General features: G+C 42.4%; 1 protein-coding gene across 1 annotated transcript in view; it reads right to left on the bottom strand.

Moving 5' to 3' along the window:
• Positions 1 to 10,114, bottom strand: part of JMY (junction mediating and regulatory protein, p53 cofactor) — a 64,586-nt gene extending 54,472 nt beyond the window's left edge. The window contains exon 1 of the mRNA XM_068966482.1: positions 9,074 to 10,114. Within this exon, the coding sequence (XP_068822583.1) occupies positions 9,074 to 10,114 (1,041 nt within the window). The remainder of the gene's footprint in view (positions 1 to 9,073) is intronic.
• Between the last annotated feature and the right edge of the window lie 236 nt (positions 10,115 to 10,350).

Raw genomic sequence — 10,350 nt, forward strand, 5'->3', positions numbered from 1 at the left:
GAGTCAAGTGGGCCTTAGAAAGCATCACTACGAACAAAGCTAGTGGAGGTGATGGAATTCCAGTTGAGCTATTTCAAATCCTAAAAGATGATGCTGTGAAAGTGTTGCACTCAACATGCCAGCAAATTTGGAAAACTCAGTAGTGGCCACAGGACTGGAAAAGGTCAGTTTTCATTCCAATCCCAAAGAAAGGCAATGCCAAAGAATGCTCAAACTACCACACAATTGCACTCATCTCACACGCTAGTAAAGTAATACTCAAAATTCTCCAATCCAGGCTTCAACAGTACGTGAACAGTGAACTTCCTGATGTTCAAGCTGAATTTAGAAAAGTCAGAGGAACCAGAGATCAAATAGCCAACATCCGCTGGATCATCGAAAAAGCAAGAGAGTTCCAGAAAAACATCTACTTCTGCTTTATTGACTATGCCAAAGCCTTTGATTGTGTGGATCACAACAAACTGCGGAAAATTCTTCAAGAGATGGGAATACCAGACCACTTGACCTGCCTCCTGAGAGATCTGTACGCAGGTCAAGAAGCAACACTTAGAACTGGACATGGAACAACAGACTGGTTCCAAATTAGGAAAGGAGTACATCAAGGCTGTATATTTTCAGCCTGTTTATTTACCTTAAATGCAGAGTACATCATGAGAAATGCCAGGCTGGATGAAGCACAAGCTGGAATCAAGATTGCTGGGAGAAGTATCAATAACCTCAGATATGCAGATGACACCACCCTTATGGCAGAGAGTGAAGAAGAATTAAAGAGCCTCTTGATGAAAAAGTGAAAAGTTGGCTTAAAACTCAACATTCAGAAGACTAACATCATGGCATCCGGTTCCATTCAGTTCAGTTCAGTCGATAGTCGAGTCCGACTCTTTGCAACCCCATGAATCATAGCACACCAGGCCTCCCTGTCCATCACCAACTCCCAGAGATTACTTGTTCACAAATAGATGGGGAAACAATGGAACAGTGACAGACTATTTTGGGAGGCTCCAAAATCACTGCAGATGGTGACTGTAGCCTTGAAATTAAAAGACGCTTGCTCCTTGGAAGAAAAGTTATGACCAAACTAGACAGCATATTGAAAAGCAGAGACATTATTGCCAACAAAGGTCCATCTAGTCAAAGCTATGGTTTTTCCAGTAGTCATGTATGGATGTGAGAGTTGGACTATAAAGAAAGCTGAGCACCAAAGAGTTGATGCTTTTGGAACTGTGGTGTTGAAGAAGACTCTTTGAGAGTCCCTTGGACTGCAAGGAGATCCAACCAGTCCATCCTAGAGGAAATCAGTCCTGAACATTCATTGGATGCTGAATATTCATTCAGCTTCACTAATGCTGAAGCTGAAACTCCAATACTTTGGCCACCTGATGCAAAGAACTGACTCATGTGAAAAGACCCTGATGCTGGGAAAGATTGAAGGCAGGAGGAGAAAGGGATGACAGAGGATGAGATGGTTGGATGGTATCACTGACTCAACTGGACACGTGTTTGAGTAAACTCCGGGAGTTGATGATGGACAAGGAGGCCTGGCGTGCTGCAGTTCATGGAGTCGCAGAGTCGGACATGAATGAGCAACTGAACCGAACTGCACTGAAAGAAACTATTAGCATCATTTTTTAAAATATAAATTTATTTATTTTAATTGGAGGTTAATTACTTCACAATATTGTATTGGTTTTGCCATACATCAACATGAATCCGCCACAGCATCATTAAAAGTGCTATGTCTTAGTCACCTTGCTGCAGAGAAACCCAAACCTGGAGACAAGTACATAAAAGAAGTGGACCAGGTCCCAGCTCTTGCCATACTGTGCTTGTAAACTACTCTGGATCCTTAAGGAAAAGAACAACGTATTTCCATCTTCCAAACATGAAATTAAGGCCCAAAGAGAGTAAGTGACAGCATAAGGTCAAGCCACTAGTATCAGAACTAGGACAAAAACACAGATTCTCCTGAGCCATGTTCAGTAAATTTTCTTTCCACTAAGCACTAATTAAGATAGTGCAATGAGACATTCCTTTAAAAGTATTGCCTGCCTCAACTAATTCTTAGCAGCAGCAAGTTGGTGACCAATTTTAATTAAAACATTTTTCCTGAGGAAAATGACCATTCCTGTTTATCACTGTATTCTCCCTGTGCCTATATTATACGAATGCACTAATACTGGTTGAATAAACTAAGCCCCAAGCCATCACCTTCACTATAACCTTAAAAGCTACAATAAAACCCCAAGTCATTAAATGAACTTCATTTTTCCTTAAGACCATTCTCTAAAAATGTCTAGCCCACAAGGTTTATATTTCTTTCACAGTTGATTACACAAAAGCTTCACTATAGTTTGAAGTTATATGTTATACCAAATTATAACTAAAATTTAAAATTCAAGGACAGGGATAAAGGCAGTTCCCCATATTTAGGAAAAACAACTCACAAAATTTTCTAGCCTTTTTCTAAATGAATGCTTCTCTGCCCCACACAGTTTTAATGACTCAGACACTCTGTGCTAAGCCTAGTTGGCATTAACAGTCCCCTATAAGAAGCTTGAAAAGCCGAATGAACTTCACCACCTATACCAAAAAGCAATTAGCACCAAGAACTACTGTTTAGTCTTCACTGCCTGTCTTTTGCCCTTAAAACTTAATTTTTCTCCCATGACAGCTAAGGAAACTGGGCAGCTTCAAAGGGAGCAAACGCTGGCCTATTAATGAGTAATAAAAAGAGCCATAGGGAAATTTCCCATTACAAAAAAAAATAAGCACACATAAATCTAACCATCAATGGGAATTCACCCTGTGCTTTCAAGTACCGCTTCCAACAATATCCTACAGTCAATTAGAGGCCAAATAAAGCAGCAATGGAGAACACGGAGACTAAAGCTAAATGTGAAGATCTGGGGAATGAAGATTGCTAATTCAACCATAACTACTGTTATGTTTGACAAACCAAACCTCCCACTCACCTTCTCCCTTCAGCGCGCACGCGCACACACATGCACACACACACACACACACACCCTTGTACTCACATTACAGAAGTAGTATATTTGTCCAAGCTGGCCTTGTTTTTGCAAGGAGGAAACATGTCTGTGAAATATCTGGTGGGCCAGGCATCATGTGATGTCAAACAGCAAGCAGAGAAACCACCACATAAATTATTTCTTGGGAAGGCTGCCGTCCTGCCACCAGCCTCCATTTTTCTGTTTTACAGAAAGACTAACCACAGAAGCACATATTCAACTTTTTTCCCACACCTATCTTTTTTTTTTTTCCAGATATATGAAAAATGGCCAAAAGTTTATTAGGGCACAGGACTGAAGAAAACGACAAATATCTAAGTGATTATTTTAATAGCTTCCAGCTTTTAAGTCTTTCATCATAATTTTCAGGAATCCCACAAAATTCATTTAGCTTCATTATCCCATAACTGTATTTTATAGTAAAAGAGCAGTTTGCACTGTTTATGTAACTATCCAGGCAGAATGGCTCTCTCTCCACTGCAACTGAGTACATTATGTCCCTCCCCAGCCTGCTTCTACTACTTATGCCTAACCATGGGTCGTGGCTCACTGGCCCAAAGACTAGCAACCTAGGGCTCCTAAAAGACTGTCATTTCTCTAGTGACATATTAGATATATATATATAGATATATATATATATATATCTATATATATATATATAACAGATACATAACAAGTATACAGCAAGTATAACAGATCTTCCTTGACTTGCATTGGGGTCACTGCCCAATAAACGTGTCATAAGTTGAAAATACTCTAAGTCAGAACTGCATTCAGTATACCTCACCCACTGAACATTATAGCATAGCCTAGCCTAAGTATGCTCAGAACACTCACCTGACCCTATACTTGGGCAAAACTCATCTAAAACAAAGTCTACTTTATAATAAAGTGCTGAATATCTCAAGTACTTGATTTTAATACTGTACTGATGTGACAACAGAAGGGTTGTATGAGCACCGAACGGTTGTTTACCCTTGTGATCACATGGCTGACTGGGAGTGACGGCTCGCTGCCCAGTGTTACAAGAGTATGGTACCCAGGAGAGGAAGTCCAGTTCCTACTGAATGGGCATCTCACTCATATCATCTTAAAGCTGAATGACCTTAAGTCAAGGACTGTCTGTAGCTGGGATTTTAGCAGTATTCCGGTTTTATAGCTAATCTTAGTTTTCCTGGGAAAATCAGTAAAGTCATAAATGGGAGGAGGGAAATGATAAGTAAACAATCTTCATAGAGCTCCTTGACCTTCTGCTGAACAACTCAAGTCAGAGTTGTTTATAGACAAGTCATTTTAAAACACAAAGGAAAACAATGATTGGGCACTCTTATCTAACATAAACCCACCCTGGCATCCTAGCCAACCTGCTTCTAAAACATAACATGAGAACTATGCCCTACACTATGCCTGTCACAATTAATTTGAAATAAAACAAATGCATTACCTTAAAAGTGCATCACCAAACCAACTAGATTTTAAAATACTGATGCCACCCTCCCATTCTCAGGAGTGGGGACTGACATCTCTTCTAATGTCATCACGGAAAAAGGCAGAAAAGGCACATGCAGAAACACATGCAGAAAAGGCATATGTTTGAATGAGGACAAATCAAAGTTGAATCTGAGTTTAGTCACTCCTTAGCTGGTTCAGTTCAGTCACTCAGTCGCGGACGACTCTTTGCGACCCCATGAATCACAGCACACCAGGCCTCCCTGTCCATCATCAACTCCCGGAGTCTACTCAAACTCATGTCCATCGAGTCAGTGATGCCATCCAGCCATCTCATCCTCTGTCGTCCCCTTCTCCTCCTGCCCCCAATCCCTCCCAGCATCAGAGTCTTTTCCAATGAGTCAACTCTTCGCATGAGGTGGCCAAAGTACTGGAGTTTCAGCTTTAGCATCTCCTTCCAATGAACACCCAGGACTGATCTCCTTTAGAATGGACTGGTTGGATCTCCTTGCAGTCCAAGGGACTCTCAAGAGTCTTCTCCAACACCACAGTTCAAAAGCATCAATTCTTCGGCGCTCAGCTTTCTTCACAGTCCAACTCTCACATCCATACATGACCACTGGCAAAACCATAGCCTTGACTAGACGGTCCTTCGTTGGCAAAGTAATGTCTCTGCTTTTTAATATGCTGTCTAGGTTGGTCATAACTTTCCTTCCAAGGAGAAGAGTCTTTTAATTTCATGGCTGCAGTCACCATCTGCAGTAATTTTGAGGCCCCAAAAAAGCTGGTTCAAGTTGGCCAAAGCAACTTCTCCTTCCTATAAAATAGGTATAAAACATCACCTGCCTCAAAAAATAGTATGGAGGATGAAGATAGGTAATGTGAAGTACCCAACACCTAAAATAGCGCCACTAAATATTTACATTCCTTTGAAACAACACTTTCTGAACACCACTTTGTTAGGTACTTTTTCATAATGTCTTAAATCTTCAGAAATCCTTTACGTATTTCCCCCATTTCTGTTTTAAAGAGGTTAAATAACTAAGCAGGTCACAGAAATGATGAGCACTCATTTAACCCCACATCTTTCTTACCCCAAACACAAGGTAGTCTCTGTCTACTGTGTGCCTTACATGGCTACTTTTGAAAACACATGCTTCTCTCAGTGGTTTCAACTGGAAAAGTTAGAATTGAGCAATTCTATAAACATAATAAATTCCAAAGTGAACACTGATTTTTAGATTTTAATCAACTCTATCATCATAGTTGAGGTTTACTATCTAAAGGACCACAATGATTTCAATAGTTGTCCTTATACTGAAACTTTTATTTCATATCATCAAAGGGTAAACCATACTATGGCTTATAATACAATACTCAACTTTTAACCAACAACCAAAGCTACTGTTGAAACCATTCCAAGAGGTCCTGATGGCACTTGATTCATTCAGGGATTGAGTGCTTGCTATATAAATAGCACTACTTACAGTAAATCCTTGTTAAAGTTCAAGACAAGCCTACCATGTAATAAATTTCACATTTCATTTGTATTCAAGATTAAAGGCCTAAGTAGTATACAATCTACAATTTTTAATTCATCTAAAAATAATTTCATTAGTATTGTATAAAGTACCTCCTTACAAACTAGTCAGTTAACCAAATTTGTGAACTATTAACAAAAACTTCTGGCAGAAAATATAAGGTTTAGTAAATACTTCAATACTCCACAAGACAGATATAGGAGTACTTCTTATAACCCCATATAAATCATAAATATATTCCCAAAATGAAACTCCAAAAGAGGTTATGTCCTACGTTTACAAAGTAGAGATTTTATAATTGTGATTTTAAGGCTCTTTTTGAAGAATACCTTTCAGTCTTTCTCTCCAAAACTGCAAATACGCCTCTGCATATAAAACTCTGCAAACTACTTTAGGTATTCCATTAAAGTCTATCAATAGCTCCTCTCAATTCACAGGAAATTCACCACCCCTAGATAACCACTCCTTATTTAGGAGGTTATGTTTTTATAGTTTTAAACAGATTTTTCTCCTAGTTTATAAATAGCAGGGTTCCTTGAGGAATTTACATTTATCAGCTTGAAAATTTACTTACAACTTTATATTAAAATAACACTTGCTCCAAATCTTTTTTAGAAACTGGTGTCTTTTGCCCACTATTATTAAGAGTGCTCACAAAATTTGTGGCCCTGAACTAGGGGTGGCAAAGAAGAGAATTCCAAGATACTGTCAAGGCCAGTGACCTTGAGAAGTTTACAGTCTCACTGTACAGTCTGTCCTATTAAAAAAATAAATAAAACAAACCTCTCCTTCAACAATTTACTGACATTTCAAACACAAATTGGTGTGGTCTTTAAATGAAAACCTTTAAATATTGGAAAAGGAAGACTGTAGAATAAAGAACTGGAAAACAGATTCAGAGAAATTAAAAAAGGAAAAAACACGACCAAAGGATCGTGCAACGCATACCTGATTCACCACGTATTACCTAGCTTTAAAAAACCTATGGTTAATTCCACACAATTGTGAGACTAAGAATTAAAACCAAAAACCAAGACTGATTTAGACATAATTACTAACTCAACAGAACTGATAACAAAAAATGACACAACTTCTACAAAGATTTTACCTAAAAGAATGTTACTGCAAGCTAGTAAATCGGCAAAAAGTTTAAGCAGATGGGGTAGAAAAAATATATGGCAGTTATACTATACACTTGCACTATCACACTCATGGTAGATATCACTGATTAACCATGCAACCCTTTCCTCCTACTGAACCTAACTTCTTCCAAAATAGCCTTCCAGTAGAAATCAGGGTGGGCATTATAATTGAACCTATCTGTTGTTCTTCCCTGATAGCTATTTTTCAAATACTGTTCAGTCAACTATGTGAAGAACCCAGAATTTATGTATTTAATGTTCAAGAACTTAAACTCCATTTATTGAGTTGCTCCCCTTTCTCCAAAATACTCTACAAAAAAATTAAATATCCTGTTAGAGAATAAAACATATGGTCAATATAACCTTAATTAGGAAAAATAATCTTTCTAACAAAATGGACATGAGTTCTAGAAAACTATTTCTCAGCAGTCCTCATTTTTGACCCAATTCGAATGAAAAAAAAAACAAACTACAATTACTTTTCCTGAGTATCAAAAAAAATTAAAACCAAACATATCTTCAACATTTAGGGATTAAAAAATAGAAAAGTAAAAGGAAAAAGATAATAATATACACCTGTAAAACAACCGAAAGAAGCATTAACTTTGCCCTTACAGTCTAAAAGAAACACAGGTCACTACAAAAACTCTGAAGAGAACATGACCATTTAAGATTTGTCACTTCCTTCCAAAAATGATTGAAGGTATTAATAGAACAAAGACTCCAGAAGTGAGATGATAAAAAGGGAAATAAAAAGAGATCCCTAGAACTATGGGATCACATCATGATGGGTGATGTTTAGCATCAAGTAATCTAACAGGACGAAGTGAAAACCTGGAGTCACCAGGTTTTAAGAAAGCACTGTGGAGTAAGTGAGGAAGAATTACTTCCTAAATCCCGAATAAAGAATATCCTACGAAAAATCAGGAGGTTCCTGCTTCCCGGCACATACTCCCAAGATTCCAGTAGTATGTAAACACAGGCAAAGAATATAAGCACGTCAAAAGGAGGCATTTCCCCAACCCAACTCCAACCTCAACTGGTACTAATACTAAACATAATAATTTTGAGAACAAGAATACTTTTTTTAGTAGTTTTCCGGCAGAGGCTCTTAAGTACACATGACCTCCAATTATACATCCTACACATCGTAGAGCTCTCTATGTATAACCATTCAGACCTTTTCCCATTATTTCCTGGAATTTTAAGGATTCGTTTGAAAATAAGCGCCTGGACTACTTTTAGTCAAGTCCAAAAGTATAATAAACATTTCTACCCAAGACCTTTTTCCTCCCTAAAACAAGGGAAACATGAGCCCTCCTTAAAGGCTTGAGATATTCCTAAGGTATGTATCCAACTGTCAATAGGGGCTTTTTATTTGGACAGGCCTCTCATCCGGAGAAAAATTATTTAAAATTTGCCAAAGTTGCCAAATTACATTTGGAGACAAAAAAACGGACCAGTTTTACTTCATAAGACAAATCATTTTCAATAAACGAACATGACACCAGAAAAGTAAGTTTAATGATCCGGGCAATTATTGCTGGAAAAAACTTTAGGAACAAAGAGAATCATTCACTTAGCTTATATTTATGGGACATCTTTCTTCTGAGTGGCTTTAATCTTTCTACCATTACTTAGTAGTAAACAGGGCATTTTCTAGTACTTATATGATAAGTAGGAGGCGGAAATCTACAGGTTTATCCAAGTTCCTTCAGAGGCCAAATTAAAGCAAGCCATGGTTTTTCCCACTTCTGAGAGGAATGAAGGGGGAGAAAGGTCAGGGCCCCCTCCTGCACCGTTGTTTAGCTAGGAAAACAAGAGTCCCAAATGCGCACAACCTAGACCGAGGCTCCAGTCTGCGGCAGCGTGGAGCCAAAAGCGATGCGTGGAGCCTAGACCGGGTCCTTACCTCCTGGATGCGCTTCCTGGCCCGCTGGAGCACTTCTTCGTAGCCCTTCTGCCGCAGCTCGCTCAGGCTTTCGTAATACTCCTCCGGGTCGTCGGTCTCGGTGAACAGCACCTGGGACAGGATCTTCCAGCCGCAGGTGTCCAGGCCGTGGCCCAGGTAAACCTGGAGCTGGTAACACAGCGTGTCGATCTCCTGCTCGGACATCTCCGGGGCGCCCCCGAACAGCACCGTCCACATGCCCGACGGTTCCTCCGGAAACACCGGCAGGCACGGCTCCAGCTGCGAGTTCACGGAGCACAGCTGCTGGTGCACGGCGCGCAGATCCTGGAAGGAGAAGAGCCCGGCCCAGCTGCACTCCTCGGCCGGAGACTCCAGCTCGGCGGCCGGCGGTGGCTGCTCCGCGGCCGAGAGCGCCGGCGCCGCCGGGTCCGCCTCATCTTCCCTCACCACTTCCAGCACCTCGATCTCCTCGGTGACCGTCCCGCAGGCGCTCACTACCCGCACCGACGACATCGTGGCCTCCTTGGCCGCCGGAGGGGCTGCCGCAGCGGCGGACCCCGCCACATCTCTGCCTCCGGATGCCCTCCGGACCGGGCTGTGGTTGGCCCTCACCGGGCTCAGGAGAGGACTCTCCGCCCCTTTGCCGGCCGGACTCCGCAGCGATGGGTCCCCTCGAAGGCTGCACGCGCTCCGCGGAGAGCTGCCCTCTGGCCAGGCTGGGCGCCTCCGGGACCCGGGGCTCCTGCCCAGAGTCGCGGAGGCAGTGGCCTCGGACCGACCCTTGCCCGCCGGGCTGCCCGGCCCGCGAGTCCCGTCGGATGCGAGCGCGCCTGACTCGGCACCGCCTCGCGCCCCGGCCTGATCCCGGGTGCCGCTCCTCTGCCTCTGGGCCGTCCGGTTGTGGCAGGTTATGGCAAACTTGCCCTCAATCTCGTTCCAGGCTACGATGAAGACGAACTTGTGCTTCTCGCGCTCGTCGAATACGTGGGGCCGCACGGCCACCCAGTCCGACTCGACCGTCTCCTCCAGCGCGAACGACATGGTGGCTCCGGCGCCAGGCCGCGGGGAAGGCGCCGCTGGCCCTGCCCGCGCGAGGACTCGCCGGCTGGCTGCGCCGCGCCCCCCACTCACCCTCGCCGGGCGCCTTCAGCCATCTTAGCGTGCCGGCCGGCTCTCCCCGCTCGCTCGCCTGTCTCTCCGTCCTCGGACTCGTCGCGCTCCTTTGTGGCGCGGCTCGCGGGAAAGACAATGCGCGTCCCCGGAGCAGGTAGTTCACA

This window comes from Capricornis sumatraensis, chromosome 2, assembly GCF_032405125.1.
Source record: "Capricornis sumatraensis isolate serow.1 chromosome 2, serow.2, whole genome shotgun sequence".
Classification (NCBI taxonomy): domain Eukaryota; kingdom Metazoa; phylum Chordata; class Mammalia; order Artiodactyla; family Bovidae; genus Capricornis; species Capricornis sumatraensis.